Here is a 17,586-nt window from a genome sequence, read left to right as displayed (position 1 = left end):
GCTGATGCTACATAGCCTGCTTTCTTACTCTTGCTTTCTTGCATGACATGCCTCTATTACTATCATCCAGTCAGTGGAAGCATAGGATGCTTTTCTTTTTGCTGAAAAACTGAGAGCCTAGAGAGGCATTAATGCTATTCTCTTCCGCTTCCCCCTCCCTTCAGAAGAAGTTTTAATCAATATATTTAAATTTGTGTAATACACTTTGTGTCAATATTTTCTTATGTGTTTATTTTTATTCATTGGTGAAATGCTCCATCATACATCAAATCTAAAATATCCAGATATAGATTTATCACCAGTGAATAATGTTTTTTATATTATTTATTATGTAATAAAACTATACCTTTCAACAATGTAGTGAAAATATGGTTGATGTATCTACTTCTGATTATCCTATATACTGGAGCATTATATATGAAATTGTTCTTGTTTTGGAAAATATTCTCTGAATCTTTGCTGGCAATTAGTTATAAATAATTGAATATTAATTAGTTTCAAATATAATAAAAATTTTATTTAATTTGCTATTGACTAATGTTTTAAATGTAAATTACTTTATTTTATATTCTAGTTCCCCCAAAACTGAAAGGTGAAAAAACCTTAAATGAAACACCATCTGTTCTTCAAAATCGACCTATAACTATAAACTGCCCTGCATTTTCTGTACCACCACCTGCAATTAAATGGTTGAAAAATGGGAAACCCATGAATAGGTACAATACAGATCCTAATTTACAGTTCTCAGCTGATGGTCGTCAGTTGAAGATTTTCAGAGCTCAGTCATATGATGCAGCCAAATACAAATGCATTGCTATCAATGAAGCTGGAAAGGTTGAAAAAGAATTTACCCTTGAAGTGCAAGGTAGGAAAATTTCCTATTAAAGCATACATTATTTGAAGGCCAGTATTAATTGTAGCAAGCAGAGTTTGAGGTATATTCTAGCTTAGCTCATAGAATCCATTTAGATTTATAAAATTTTAAGGGGTTTGTTATTAGGAAGGTTTTAATTTTTATTTAGTAATGGAAATTTTGAATATTTAAGCACATCAAATTTTCATCAGAATTTTCAGCTCAGAACTTTTCATTGTGCTCATATATATCAAGCAAAATTCATAACATATATTTAATAGCTATCTAAGCAATAGTTGCAAATACTGGTGTTTGTCTTTGAAGAAAAGGGTGATTGAATAGGAATTTGTTTGTTTTTTTTGGAATAAAATCATGCGTGTGTTTACGAATATTAATGGTGGCAGATGCTAAATGATTTTCAGCCCATCAAATAAAATAAAGGGCTGTGTAGTTCAAATCGTACTGCTAATGGCAGAAATTTTTTTGGAATTTTTACCTTGTCTGAGGTAAAAAATAGAGCTTTAAATGTTTTCCTACCGAGAAACTGGCTTTTCACTTTGCAAACAAACAAACTTTGTAAGTTAAATGTTGTCTTTGCACTAATTCAAAACAACCCATCTCTACTGATATTACAGGGATTATTACTTACTGTTATGTCAAATTACTATGCAGCAAGGTTTGAAATTAATTAAAAGTACATTTAATCACAAATATAAATACATTTACAAATGGTCTGCTATAGATTGCAGAATAAGTTTTAGGAATATAAGTTACTTAACAATGTAGTGACCAGAATTAAAATTGGCTCCCTCTAGAGGCCGTATAGAAAAATTCAGTTGTTTTGTATGTATATTACATGAAAATGAAAGAGGATTAACTAAAAAAATCAAAAAATCAACAGTTTACCGTCAAGAGGTGTATTCAGTATTGAATATGACACCACAAATTTAGTCGGTAAGTTTGTACTATTTTTCATTACACTGAAAAATAGCATAAAAAATGACAAAATACCATTTGTAGTCAAAATGTTAGAAGTTTGATGAAATAATAGGATAAAAACTCCTATTAATATTTAATTCGTATTATTTTTTAACTTGATATGATCACTTCACTCATTCATACCATCCAAGGATTCATCTAGTTCTTCCTTGAATTTATTTAAACCACCTACTTCCACAACAACAGATGGAAGTTTGCTCCAGCAATCAACCATCAGCTGGCTGAAGGTAAACCTCTGCATATCTATCCTGCAAACATTGTTCCTCAACTTCAATTTATGCCCCCTCATGTTCGTAGTCTCATCAAGAGGAAGGTTGCCACCAACATTTAGCTTACTCAATCCACTCAAAGTCTTAAACACCTCAGTCAGATCTCCCTTCATGTGCCTAATCTCCAGATGCTGCAATTTACAGAACTGAAGCCTTTCTTGATAGGAGCACACTCTGTTCCCTTCACCAATTTTGTTGCCCTTCTCTGCACCCGTTCCAGCATATCTACATCCTTCCTAAAGTGAATCCACCAGACTTGTATACATTATTTAGGATGTAGCCTAACCATGGCCTTGTACAAATGGTTAACCACCTAACCCTGTTAGCACAAAATAGCCTTAGATGCTGATGCGCCATAAAAATCCTAATAACCAACCAACCAACCAACCTAACCCTGCTAGCAGTGTATATATATCACTGACAAAACCCCCATGAGTTGTCCTGGCAGCCTGTGTGCACTGTGCGAAGTATTTCATATCTGATTGCACAATTACTCCCAGGTCTTTTCATTTTCCACTTCCCTGAGTGTAGTATCACACAGTTGGTATGTTAATCTGGATTTACTGCTACCCATATGCAGTCCCTTGCATTTGTCAATGTTAATGTCAAGTAAAAAATATGTGGAGGTCCTAAAGTCTCGAAACTTTATTAGCATTAGCATTAGTAGAGGGATTTGATGCAAGAAAGCAAGCTTATGCAGCATCAGCCAAAAAAAAATAAATAAATAAATAAAAAATAACCACTTCCACTTCACCCCTCTATTTGTTCGAAATACCTGTCCAGCTGAGTCTTAAACTTATTTAGGCTATCAACTTCCACGACAAGGGATGGAAGTCTGTTCCACCAACCAACCACTCGCTGGCTAAAGGCAAATTTCTGCACATCTATCCTACATCTGTCTTTCCTCAATTTGAATTTATGCCCTCTCAGGTGATTATTCTGAGCAAGAGGAAGAAATCCATCAGCATTGAGCATGCTCAAACCATTCAAGGCTTTATACACCTCTATCAGATCACCTCACTGGTGCCTAGTCTCCAGACACTGTAATTTGCAAAACTTAAGACTTTCTTTGTAAGAGCACCCCTTTGTTCCATTCACTAATCTTGTTGCCGTTTTCTGTACTCGTTCCAGCAGCTCTACATCCTTCTTGAAATGAGGCCTCCAGGCCTGTAAACAGTACTCTAGGTGTGGTCTGACCATTGCCTTATACAAGAGAATAATCACCTCCATATCCCTGCTAGAAAAATTCCTATATATCATTGACAATACACTATGAGCTACTCTTGCAGCCAGTCTGCACTGTTCAGAGAACTTCATATCTGCCGGCACAATCACCCCCCCAGGTCCCTTTCATTCTCTACCACTGTCAGTGTAGTACCACAGAGTTGATACGTTGCTCTGGGGTTGCTGTTTCCCATATGTAGTACTTTACATTTGTCAATGTTAAACTTCATTTGCCACCTCTCAGCCCATCTGCTCAACCTTTCCAGATCCTGTTGCAGCAGCATAGTGTTAGTAGTGTCCTTGACAACCCTGCCAACCTTCGTATCGTCTGCAAACTTGGACATTAAGCTTGATATACCATTATCAATATCATTTATAAATACAGAAAACAATAATAGACCCAATACTGAACCCTGAGGGACTCCACTAATAACATTAGTCTACGATGAGCAGTGTCCATTGATTACCACTCTCTGTCTTCTCCCCCTCAACCACTCCTTTATTCATACCAGCAATTTGCCTCCAATGCCACACTGCTCCAATTTGTGCAGCAGTCTTCCATGTGCAACAGTATCAAAAGCCTTTCTAAGATCCAAGTATATAATATCAAAGTTATTCCCTGCATCCAGTTCTTTTGTGACTGCATCATAGTATCCAATAAAATTGGTCAGGCAAGACTTCCCCTTAACAAAATCATGCTGTGTCCAAGCTATAACTGAAGTCTTGTCTAGATGATCCTGCAGTGCTTCTTTAACCAGTGCCTCCATTAATTTTCCTGGAACAGAAGTTAAACTCACGGGTCTATAATTACTCGTGTCAGCCTTTGAACCTCCTTTGTGAATTGGGGTCACATTTGCACTTCTCCAGTCCATGGGTACCTCCCCTGAGCCCAAGGAAGCTCTCATAATTATGGCTAAGGATTTCCTTACTTCCTTTGCTGCCTCCTTTAATATAACTGGATAGATCGAATCCACCCCAGGTGCCTTTCTTGTGTTTATCTTCAACAATTTCTCCTCCACTTTACTCTCAGTTATTACAAGATTCTCTAGCTTACTGCCAGAGTTGAATACACCTCTGGCATTCCCCCCACTGAATAACTCCTCATGTGTGAATGTCGATGCAAAATATTCATTTAGTTTGTTAGCTATCTGAGCAGGATCATCAACAGTTGACCCATCTATATCAAATGGACCTATCTGATTCATCCCCTTCCTTCTAGAGTTTACATATGTAAAGAACTCTTTGCTGTTTTTCTTTGCATCCCTTGCCAAAGATATCTCGTAATCTGCCTTCGCCTGCCTAACCTCCTTTATAACTTGGTTACAGATCAACTTGTGTCTATCATAGGCTTCTGTGTCATATGTTAATTTGTATTTAAAATAAATAAATGCACAAGGCATAATACTTTAAGAGTTTGGTATCTATATAATATCGGTGTTTAGATACACCATAGATAACTCTTAATAAACTACAAAGTAGTTGTTGTAGGCATCATTTGCTGTTTCTCATATTGTGCTCTGCCTTCACGACGAGTTGCCATGATATTGCACTACTTCGAATAAGTAACTCTTCACTAATAGAGAAGACTATTGTTACTTATTCTCAGTTGAGTACCACCACCCAGACAGCACTGTTTCACGGCTATTGGCCGATCATCAGTGGGTGGCAGGTACCCTGGTAATGCAGACATGACGACCCAGTTGTGAAGTTAATCACACAATATGAGAGATGCCAAGAGGTGTAGATGTCAATATTTAAAATAAATAAATGCACAAGGCATAATACTTTAAGAGTTTGGTATCTATATAATATCGGTGTTTAGATACACCATAGATAACTCTTAATAAACTACAAAGTAGTTGTTGTAGGCATCATTTGCTGTTTCTCATATTGTGCTCTGCCTTCACGACGAGTTGCCATGATATTGCACTACTTCGAATAAGTAACTCTTCACTAATAGAGAAGACTATTGTTACTTATTCTCAGTTGAGTACCACCACCCAGACAGCACTGTTTCACGGCTATTGGCCGATCATCAGTGGGTGGGCAGGTACCCTGGTAATGCAGACATGACGACCCAGTTGTGAAGTTAATCACACAATATGAGAGATGCCAAGAGGTGTAGATGTCAATATTTAAAATAAATAAATGCACAAGGCATAATACTTTAAGAGTTTGGTATCTATATAATATCAGTGTTTAGATACACCATAGATAACTCTTAATAAACTACAAAGTAGTTGTTGTTGTAAATGATGCCTACAACAACTACTTTGTAGTTTATTAAGAGTTATCTATGGTGTATCTAAACACCGATATTATATAGATACCAAACTCTTAAAGTATTATGCCTTGTGCATTTATTTATTTTAAATATTGACATCTACACCTCTTGGCATCTCTCATATTGTGTGATTAACTTCACAACTGGGTCGTCATGTCTGCATTACCAGGGTACCTGCCCACCCACTGATGATCGGCCAATAGCCGTGAAACAGTGCTGTCTGGGTGGTGGTACTCAACTGAGAATAAGTAACAATAGTCTTCTCTATTAGTGAAGAGTTACTTATTCGAAGTAGTGCAATATCATGGCAACTCGTCGTGAAGGCAGAGCACAATATGAGAAACAGCAAATGATGCCTACAACAACTACTTTGTAGTTTATTAAGAGTTATCTATGGTGTATCTAAACACCGATATTATATAGTTAATTTGTATGTATCCCATGCATTTTTCTTCTCTGCCATATGTCTCATTAGTTCATCTGACATCCATTTAGGCCTAAACGTTGAGCAGTATTTCTTAGTTGGTATGTAAAGCCTAGTAGCTTCCAAGATAAGTTCTTTGAAGGCTTCCCATTTTGAATTTGCTGTTGGTAACATCATCAGTTGGTCCCACTGTATAGAATTTAAATACTGTCTCAGTCCATTGTAGTCGCCTTTATGAAAGCAATAACCCTTCCCTTTAACCCTAATGGTAGTTACCTCTGAGTAAATCTCACTTCAGCACACTGTGATCACTGCCACCTAGTGGTTCATTTATCTGCAGATTCTTAATGCATGAAGAATCACTACTGATAATCAAATCAAGAGTATTACTCCCTCTAGTTGCCTCCCGAACATGCTGATGTAGAAAACAATCATCCAATAAATCCACAAAAGCCTTGCTAGTGTCTGAGTGACCAGCCCCCAAATTCCAGTCAATATCTGGGAAATTAAAATCCCCCATTATAAAACTCTCTGATTTACTGGCCCACTCTATTTCCCTGTACAGTTTTTTATTATACTCATCAGAGACATTAGGCCTATAGCACACTCCTACTCTCAATTTTGATCTCCCAATGCTTATGTCACACCAAACTGACTCGACACTGCACTGTCCAGCGATGTCGACTGGCTTCACTTCCTTGGATTTTGTATTTCTTAACTAATAGCAACACTCTCCACCCTTCCTATCCTGTCTATCCTTTCTGTAGACATTGTACTCCCCAAATTCCAGTTCTGCATTCCTTATATCTGTGTGACACCACGCCTCTGAAATCCCAACAATATCTGCCTTTGATGTTTTGAGAAATACCTCAAATTCATCAAATTTATTTACTAAACTCCTAGCATTGGTGTACACGCAAGTATACATGCACCTGTTCTTTTTCTTAGCTACCCTAACACAACCCATGTGTTTACTTGTACCTCAATGATTTCCAGCAGTCTCTGAAATATCCTGCATCTTATTTTCAAGGCTGCTGCTCCTTCCAATAGAAGCAGTGCAAGAATCACTTTCACCTCTGCCAGTGGCTACTATTAATCTATTAGTCCTTGTATCCCCCCAATCTAGTAGTTTTCCGACCCACCTAACACTGCCTTGATAGCATCAGGAAACATTCTTACACCCTTTCTATTTAAGTGTATCCCATCCCTGTAGAAGCAGTCTCTCCTGTTAACAAGTACAGACCAGGCTGAAAAAAATTCTACCCCTTGAGCCTTTCACAATCTTTCCAGGGCCGAATTGATCCACAGGGCTCTCATCATATACTTATTAGACAGTTGGACAGACAACTTGAATAGTCGAGACCTGCTAATTTTCATAAAATCGGACAAATGCTAATAATTTATTGTAATTTTTCTTTGTAGAGGATCTGCGATCTCATTATGGATTTAAATAAACTTGTGGATTTTTTTGTAAAGGGTAGTATAGGCTATTTTTGGAAATTTTATAGGAATATTAAATTTTAGCAATATTATATATTTTATTTTAAGGCAGAAGAATCCTCGTACCTGGGGTTTTCTTCAGGGATGGCTGTATCCAGGTGAGTTGTAATTCAGAAGGTGTTGAAATTGCAATTATATAGAAGGATAGTATTAATAAACAAATCCGATTATGACAACAAATTGACAAACCTCCTACAAGATACAAACACATACCAGAAACTAGGAAAAAATCCTATCCTAACCATCAGATCAAAAATCAGAAAATAACTAAAATGATTACACTCCAAAGAAAAAATTACCAGCAATTTGTACCAGACCGCTTAGCCCATACTACACATTCTCCCTACATATTTGGAGTCACCATGTTGCATACACCAGACAAACCATTGAGGCCCAAGGTAAGCTTCAAAAATACATCAACAGCAAACTTAGCAAAATTTATGGTTGACATACTAAAACCCCTAATGAATTATTCCAAATATCGCATAAAAAACATGGAAAACTTATTTTCATCAATCAAAAATATTAAATTAGAACCCGAAAACAAATTATATTCCTTCAATATAAAATCCCTATACACAAATGTACACCCTCAGAAAGCTGTGAAGGCCACTCAAGACATGTTACGTAATGATCCCACACTTAAAAACAGAACAAAATTACATATTTCGGATATAACCGTCTTACCAAATATACTGTTATCAGTGAATTATTTCACGCACAAAGGAGATTTTTACCAACAAGTATATGGGATACCAATGGGTGGTTCCATAAGTGGACATCTCTCTCTGAATTTTACCTCCTGGAAATACAAAACCACATCATTTCCAAGTACTCTTCCCTATACTTTAAATTTTATGGAAGGTACGTAGATCTGCTTCTGGGAAAACCATGCACCATAAATACCATCTTCATAAGTTGAATAACGTAGATGATCACCTACAATTCACAATTGAAAATGAAGAAAACAACAGGATCAACTTCCTAAATTTAACATTAACAAGAAATGCCACCAAAATCAACACAAAAATGTACCACAAACCTACCAATAAGGGGAATTATTTACATTTTGACAACTACGGCCCCCTCTCTCAAAAAAATCAATCCTAATAGCCCAGTTCAACAATGCTTTCAGGTATTCATCTACAGAGGATGAATGCAAACAAGAGATCAAAAAACTTAAGAATAGATTCTCCAACCACAGTTAACCTAAAATGGCTCATAAACAGTGCCTAAAATACAGCCGAAAAAAGCAGTAAAGAAAAACCAAAACGAGAAGTGCCAAAAAAACAATGGATAGGGCTCCTGTACATTGAAACGTACCAACAACCATCAAAGTGGCACCTCCGTAGCCAGGTGGGAAGGAGCAGCAGTGCATAGCACACACTTCTTGATTAGACTGGGTTCGAGCCCATCACCACCAAATACGGAGGATGCGGAAAGGTCAGGGAATGACCACCGCATATCATGGAGCAATATGGCCTTAGTTGCTAATGCTCCTAAAAACCAAATAACAAACAAACAAACAAACAACCATCAAAAAAAAATCTTCAAAGATCCCGGAGTAATTATAGCCTTTGGCAGCTCTAAGAATCTATGGACATAGCTAAAAAGCTCAGCTATCAACAAAAAAACAATAGATTTCAAACAACAAACAAACGTGGTTTATGCAATTCCCTGTGCAATGGCAGCATGAGAACATCACTACATATAAGAACCCAAAAACATAAAAGCAGTTTAAAAGTAGCCACAAATAACAAAGAAAAAACAGACCGAACAGAAAAAAATAATAGTTCCGAATTGGTAGCTCACCACTTAGACACTGCCCCTCCTTCGAAAATGCGATAATAATTGACAAACAAGACACAAAATTTAAGTTAGAAACCAGTGAGATACTAGCAATGAGATCAACAAACAGATCGATAAACATACATAGATCAATAATAATCTCTGAAGAATGGGACCTAAAACAAATATCCTATAAGTTAAACTTTAACAACAGAACATAACATTCCCCCCCCTCCTCCAAATCCAGGACCTCTGCTAACCAGGACAGGTAGTCACACACCTGGATTTCTGAGTGAAACCCTTTTCTTCCTTTTTTTCGCCAAAAAACCACCAATAATTTCCAAATTCCCAAACTATAAGTGTAATACAGTGAGGCGGGAAATTTTTCCTTTTTCCCCTCCACCCAACTTTTTCAACTACACAAAACTCCCCCACCATGCTTTTGAAATATGGAAATGGAACGTGCCCAGGCTATAAAAGATGGCCTCGACAAGTATTCACCCTCCTTTAAAAATGGTATTAACGAAAAGCCACCATCAGGATTCAGGACATCATCTCCCTTTATGCCTACAATTACTCCCCATGCAAGGATTTAGGACAGAAGCTTTTTCCTTCATCCTCCTTCCATATAATTGCAATTTCAACACCTTCTGAATTACACCTCACCCGGATGCAGCTGTCCCTGAAGAAAACCCCAGGTAAGAGTATTCTTATGCCTTAAAATAAAATATATAATATTCCTATAAAATTTCTAAAAATAGCCTTTACTACCCTTTTCAAAAAAATCCACAAAGTTTATTTTAAATCCATAATGAGATTGCAGATCCTCTACAAGGAAAAATTACAATAAATTATTAGCATTTGTCCAATTTTACGAAAATTAGTGGGTCTCGATTACTTCAGTTGTCTGTCCAACTGTTAAACTTCCAAGTGTCATTTCTCAGCCCATTGAACCAATTTTCCTAGATCCTGTTACAGTAGCTGACCCTGATTACTGATTTTAATCATCTTGATAACCTTTATATCATCTGCAGACTTAATAACATTAAGACTGATATTCCTTAATCAATGTCAATAATAATTATAGAAAACAACAATGGGGCTCAGCCATGAACCCTGAGGGACTACACTAATAACATTAGTCTATGAAGAATGGTATCCATTACCAAACACTGTATGTCTTCTCCCACTCAACTTGCACTTAATGCCACTTTTCTACAGTTTGTACAGCAGTCTTTTGAGTGCAACTGTATCAAAAGTCTTTCTGAAATCCAAGTATACAATATCAAAATTATTTTTTGCATCCAGTTCCTGGCAACAGCATGATAGTATTCAGTCAGATTGGTCAGACAAGACTGCCCCTTAGCAAATCCTTGCTGTGACTGCAGTATAATTGCATTACAGTCTAGATGGTCCTGTATTACCTCTTTAACCAGTGACTCCATTATTTTCCCAGAAGTAGACATTAAGCTAATAGGGTCGTAATTATTCATGTCACCTTTTGATCCACGTTTTTGAATTGGGGATACATTTGCACATCTCTTGTCCTTAGGGACTTCTCCTGAATCCTAGGATGCCCACATAATTACGGCTGAGGGTTTGCTTACCTCCTTTACGGCCTCCCTTTAATATAATTGGATATCAATCACCCCAAGTGCCTTTTTTTTATATTTAACTTCAACAATTTGTCTTCCACTTTTCTTTCAGTTATCACAAAATTGTTTAGGGAGCTAAAAAATTTTGTGATAACTGATAGAGTTTGATAAACTTCTGGCATCCCAGTCCCTAAAGAATTCTTCATGTGTGAATGTGGATGCAAAATACCTATTCAGTTTGTCAGTAAACTGAGCAGAGTCATCAACAGTTAACCCAGTGACATCAATTGGCCAAGTGTGATTTTATCCCTTCCCTCTAATGTTAATATAGGCATAGAAATCTTGCTACTATATTTTGCATTTTTTCTCCGGAAACTTCTCACAACCTACCTTAGCTTGTCTAACCTCCTTTGTGACTTGATTACAGACTAGCTTATATCTACCATAGGCATTTGTGTCACCTGATAATTTATATACATCCTGTGAATTTTTTTTCTCTGTCACAAGTCTCATAAGTTCATCTGACATCCATTTAGTCTTAGCCCTGAACAGTATTTCTTAGTTGGTATGAAAACCCTAGTAGCATCTATGATTAGTTCTCTGATTGCTTCCCATTTAGAATTTGCTGTTGGTAACATCATCAGTTGTGCCCACTGCATAGAATTTAAAAACTGTCTGAGACCACTGTAGTCACACTTACGAAAGCAAAAGCCTTTACCCTTGACAGTAGTTATGTCTTTAATTAAATTGCACATTAGTACACTGTGATCGCTGCCATCCAATGGGTCTATTACCTATAGATTCTTAATGCGCAAAGAATCACTGCAGATAGCCAAATCAAAAGTATTGCTTCCTATTGTTGCCTCTATAATATGTTGATGTAGAAAACAGTCATCCAATAAATCTACAAAAGTGTGAGTAACCAACCCACAAATTTCAGTCACCAGCTTGAAAGTTAAAATCACCCATTATAAGGCATTTTGATTTATTGGCGCTGTATATTTTTATTTATAGCTGTTTGGTATACTCATCAGAGTCATGAGGCCTATAACACTCTCCTAACCTCATTTTTGTTTTCTAAGTGCTTTTGTCACACCAACTGACCCAACATTGCATTGGTCACTCACATCGACTGTATGTACTGCCTTATTTTTAATGTGTTGCTTAACTAAGAGCATAACTTTTCTCACTCTTCCTGTCCCTCCTGTGTACATTGTACTATCCTTATACAAATTCAGCATTGTTTATGTCTGAGTGACACAGTCTCCCCTATTTCTACAGTATCTGCATTTGATGACTTAATCAGTACTTCGAATTCATCAAATTTATTTACAATGTAGTAGTAGTAGTGGTAGTAGTGGCATGTGATACAAGAAAGCAAGTATATGAGCTTATGCAGCATCAGTCAAAAAAAAAATCACACCATTCCCTCCAAATGCCTGTCCAGTTCCTCCTTAAATTTATTTAACCTATCAACTTAACCACCTGCTGGCTAAAGGCAAATTTCTGCACATCTATTCTTTTCTTAATTTGAATTTATGCCCACTTAGGTTCGTAATCTGAACAAGTGGAAGGATCCCATCAGAATTCAGTGTGCTCAACCTAGCATTAGTGTAGATGCAAGTATACATCCACATGTTCTTACTCTTGTTATCCTAATACAGCCCATGTATTTACTTCTTCCATGATAAACCAACAGCAGGGCTTTTAATCCCTGACACCTTGCTTTCTAGGCTCCTGTATTTTCCAACAGAATTTCAAGAATACCTATCCTCTTTGCCTGCGGCTCTGGATTAGTCTATGTATCCCCCTAAGCTAGCAGTTTTCCAACCCACCTACACTGCCTCGATAGCATCAGAAAATATTCTTGTACCCCTTTCTAAGTGTACCCTAGACCTGTAAAAACATTCTCTCCTGTTAACAAGCACAGACCACCCTCAGCATAATTCTACCCCATGAGCGAAGCACAGTCTCTCCAGGGTTGAATTGATTGACAAGGCTCTTGTCACACACTCCTTCCTTTCACGCTACAAAGGAACTGGATGCAAAAAATAATTTTGATATCATATACAGATTGCCCTCATTTTGCGCTGGTCTGATTTGTGCCAATTCGCAATAGCAATAACTAACCACAGTGGCATTTATTTTTTTATTTATTTATTTTTTTTTTTTTGCAAATTTTTTATAAATTGAAAGTTTAAAATTGTCAGACAGAATTTATTGGTATCATACTGTGTTATGTATCATTTACTGTTCACATGATTTAGGACAATCTGAGCCAATCAGCAATTAGCGCATCCATGTCAGAGATGAGAAAGATTCCCACCCACAAAGTAACCACTCATGGATGTGTGTGTAGTAAAGGTCCATGTGTTGAATTATTCAGTTGGTTGTTGTTTGCGCTATATACACGTGTTGGAATTTTTATTAAGCTAACATTTTTTATTAATTGTGCTATTATTAAATAAAATAATAATAATAACAGTGATATCCATGTGCAGTTTTTGCCAATCGTGTTATTAATTTAATAACTAAATTAATTAATTTAATTTAATTTAATTTAAATTAATTTAATAGAATAAAGAGATGCCATGTCTGGTAAAAGAAGTTCATTGAATTCTAATGCAATATTCGGAGGATGGAATCTGGTGAAAGCTGCCCTAACATGTGTAGGGCTATGTATATGCCTCCATTGACTATTACTACAACTATGAAGAATGCTAATAAAATAAAACAATCAATGCAAAGTGGTAGGTAAAATTTTTGCTGTCTGGAACCTAACCCCTGTGATTTCCGATTGACTTAATTATATAAAGGGTTCCATTTGCGCCGATCCTTGAGAACCTAACCCCGACATAAATTGAGGGCTATCTGTATTTAGATTTCAGAAAAGCTTTTAACACTGTTGCGAATGAAAGACTACTGTACAAATTGGAGCAGTATGGTATTAAGGGTAAGTTGCTACAATGGATAAAAGGGTACTTGAGTGGGAGAAGACAGAGAGTGGTAATCAGTGGACGCTGCTCTTCGTGGACTGATGTTATTAGTGAAGTCCTCCAGGGTTCGGTGTTGGGCCCACTGTTGTTTTGTATTTTATCAGTGATGTTGATGAAGGTATATCAGGCTTAATGTCGAAGTTTGAAGATTATACAAAGATTGGCAGGGTTGTTAATGATGGTAATGGCAGTGTGCTACTGCAACAGGATATAGAAAATATGGGAAGATGGGCTGAGAAGTGGCAACTGAAGTTTAACATTGACAAATGCAAAGCAAGGCATATGGGCAAAAGTAACCCCAGAGAAACATACCAGCTGTGTGGTACTACACTTAGGGTGGTAGAAAATGAAAAAGACCTGGGAGTAATTGTGCAGTCAGATATGAAGTTTTCTGAGCAATGCAGAGAAGCTGCCAGAGCAGGTCATGGGCTATTATCCCTTTTTATAAGGCAGTGGTCAGGTCATGCCTTGAGTACTGCATACAGATGTGGAGGCCTCATTTTAGGAAGGATCTAGAGTTGATCAAGCATATACTGAGAAGGGCAACAAGATTGGTGAGGGAAACGAAGGGGTCCTTTTACCATGAAAGGCTTAAGCTCTGCAAATTACAGTGTCTGCAGACTAGGCACTTTTGAGGTTATATGATTGAGGTGTATAAGGCCTTGAATGGTTTGAGCATGCTGAATTCGGATGGGATTCTTCCACTTGCTCAGATTTCGAACTTGAGGCGGGCATAAATTCAAATTGAGGAAAGACAGTTGTAGAATAGATGTACAGAAATTTGCCTTTAGTCAGCATGTGGTTAATTGCTGGAACAAACTTCCATCTGTCATTGCGGAAGTTAATAGCATATAAGTTTGTGCACCGACAGGCTAGCCAGGTAGGTAAAGTGTCTGCCTGGCAACCCAAAGGTTGCGGGTTTGAATCCCGCCTCGGGCTTGGATCAGAGTAAAATGCAAAAACTTTGGGAGGTGCATTATTGTCACATAAGCCGATGCACCAACAACTAACAAAAAAAAAAAAAAAACAAGTTTGTGCAGATGCAGAATATTAGTATGTAGCAATTCTAAAAAGAGCTGAAAACAGTGTTTTTAGTCATTTTTAATTTAATTATTAAAAATATCTCATCTTGTGAATACCTTCCCAACGAGTTGCCATGATATTGCACAACTTCGAATAAGTAATGCTTCACTAATGGAGAAGACTATTGTTACATTTACTCAGTAGATACCACCACCCAGACGGCACTGTTTCAGGCTATTTGGCCCTTCTTTGGTGGGTGAGTAGGTACCCTGGTGATGCAATGATTACAAAACAGTTATGAAGCATAACTGTGCAATATGAGAGTTGCCTGATGGTATATAAAGTGAATTAGACTAAAGCGTTTTAAGGGCTTAAGTCTCAGGCTGCAAAATAATTACACAATTCGCAAGTTTTTGCAAATGCAGCAATTCTAAAAAGAGCTAAAAACAGCATCGTTTTAATTATATCTCATATTGTAAATACCTATTATATCTCGTATTGTGAATTTTTTAGAATGACTGTATACTAATATTCAACGTACAAGTTTATGCTTTTGCACAAACTTTTATGTTGTCCATTTCTTTTACAGCCTGAGGCTTAAGCCCTTAATGTGCTTTAGTCTAATTCACTTTATACACCATCAGGCATCTCTCATATTGTACAGTTATACTTCATAACTGTTTTGTCATCATTGCATCACCAGGGTACCTACCCACCCATCAAAGAAGGGTCAGATAGCCTGAAACGTTGCCTTCTGGATGGTGGTATCTGCCAAGAAGTAGTAACAATAGTTTTCTCCATTCGTGAAGCATTACAAATTCAAAGTAGTACAATATCATGGCAACTAGCTGTGAAGGTATTCACAATATGAGATATAATTAAAACAATACCATTTTTAGCTCATTTTAGAATTGCAGTGTTAGTTGGGTCGGATAAACTGCTAGATTGGGGGGGTTCACAGACTAAAAGATTAATGGTGGCCGCAGGCGAAGGCGAAAGTAATTCTTGCACTGCTTCTATTGTAATGAGCAGCAGTCTAGAGAGCAAGTTGCTGGAGACTTCAAGAGCTGCTGGGAGTCATCATGGAACATATAAATACATGGGCTCTGTTAGGGTAACTAAGAGAAGTATAGTAAATAAATTTGATGAATTTCAAGTGGTGATCAAGGCATTAAAGGCAAATATTGTTGGGATATCAGAGACATGTATATGTCACACAGATATAAGCAGTGCAGATTTGGAATTTGGGGAGTACAATGTGTACAGAAAGGAGAGACAGGGTAGGAAGGGAGGAGGGGTTATGCTGTTAGTTAAGAAACACATAAAATCTAAGGAAGTGCATCCAGTTGACACGGGTGGACAGTGCAATGTTGAGTCAGTTTGGTGTGACATAAACACTGGGAAAGGGAAAATGAGAGTAGGAGTATGCTATAGGCCTAATGACTCTGATGAGTACAATGACCAGTTGTGCAGAGAAATAGAATGGGCCAGTAAATCAGAATGTCTTGTAATGGGGGATTTTTAACTTTCCAGATATTGACTGTAACTTGTGGGTTGGTCACTTGCACACTAGCAAGACTTTTGTGGGTTTATTGGAGGATTGTTTTCTACAGAAACATGTTGGAGGGGCAACCAGAGGGAGTAATAACCTTGATCTGAATAACCTTGATAATAACCTAAATAGCCTTGATCCGATTATCAGCAGTGATTATTCATGCATTAAGAATTTGCAGATAAAGAAACCACTAGGTGACAGTGATCAAAGTGTACTGATGTGGAATTTAATTAAAGATGTAAGTACCATCAAGGGTAAAGGGAAGGATTTTTGTTTTCGTAAAGGTGACTACAGTGGTCTTAGACAGTTTAAATTCTATGCAGTGGAATCAACTGATAAGCCTTCAGGACTTAATTTGGAGGCTACCAGGCGTTTTATGCCAACTAAGAAATACTGTTCAAGGTTCAGGCCTAAATGGATGTTGGATGAATAAACGAGGCTCCTGGCAGAGAAGAAAAATGCATGGAATGCATATAAATTATCAGATGACACAGATGACTAAAACAGATATAAGCTAGTCTGCAATCAAGTCACAAAGGAGGTTAGGCAGGTGAAGACATTACGAGAAATACTTGGTAAATGATGCAAAGAAAAACAACAAAGACTTCTTTACTTATGTAAACTCTAGAAGGAAGGGGAGATGAATCATATTAATCCACTTGATATTGATGATCCTGCTCAGATAGCTGACAAACTGAATGAGTATTTTGCATCTATATTCACACATGAGAAGTTATTCAAGGAGGGGAATGCCAGAAGTTTATTAAACTCTAACAGGGAGCTAAGTGATTTTGTAATAACTCTGAGCAATGTGGAGATGAAATTGTTGAAGTTAAACATAAAACAAGCACCTGGGGCAGATGGAATCTATCCAGCTATAATGAAGAAGGCTGCATGGGAAGTAAGCGAACCCATAGCCATAATTATGAGAGCATCCTTAAGTCATGGGAGATCCCCATGGACTGGAGATGTGCAAATGTATCCTCAATTCACAAAGTGGATCGGCGCCTCCGTAGCCAGGTGGGAAGGAGCAGCAGTGTGTAGCACACGCTTCTTGATTAGACCGGGGTTCGAGC

The 17,586-nt window shown here is 37.3% G+C and overlaps 1 protein-coding gene across 1 annotated transcript in view; it reads left to right on the top strand.

The window, feature by feature from the left end:
- Positions 1 to 17,586, top strand: part of LOC150087903 (hemicentin-1-like) — a 1,496,027-nt gene that overhangs the window by 517,329 nt on the left and 961,112 nt on the right. Inside the window, exon 31 of the mRNA XM_090369959.1 lies at positions 575 to 865. Within this exon, the coding sequence (XP_090226085.1) occupies positions 575 to 865 (291 nt within the window). The remainder of the gene's footprint in view (positions 1 to 574; positions 866 to 17,586) is intronic.

The sequence above is a fragment of the Mastigoproctus giganteus genome, chromosome 3, assembly GCF_048544385.1.
Source record: "Mastigoproctus giganteus isolate SK-2022 chromosome 3, ASM4854438v1, whole genome shotgun sequence".
Classification (NCBI taxonomy): domain Eukaryota; kingdom Metazoa; phylum Arthropoda; class Arachnida; order Uropygi; family Thelyphonidae; genus Mastigoproctus; species Mastigoproctus giganteus.
This window is presented reverse-complemented; position numbering and strand designations above follow the sequence as displayed.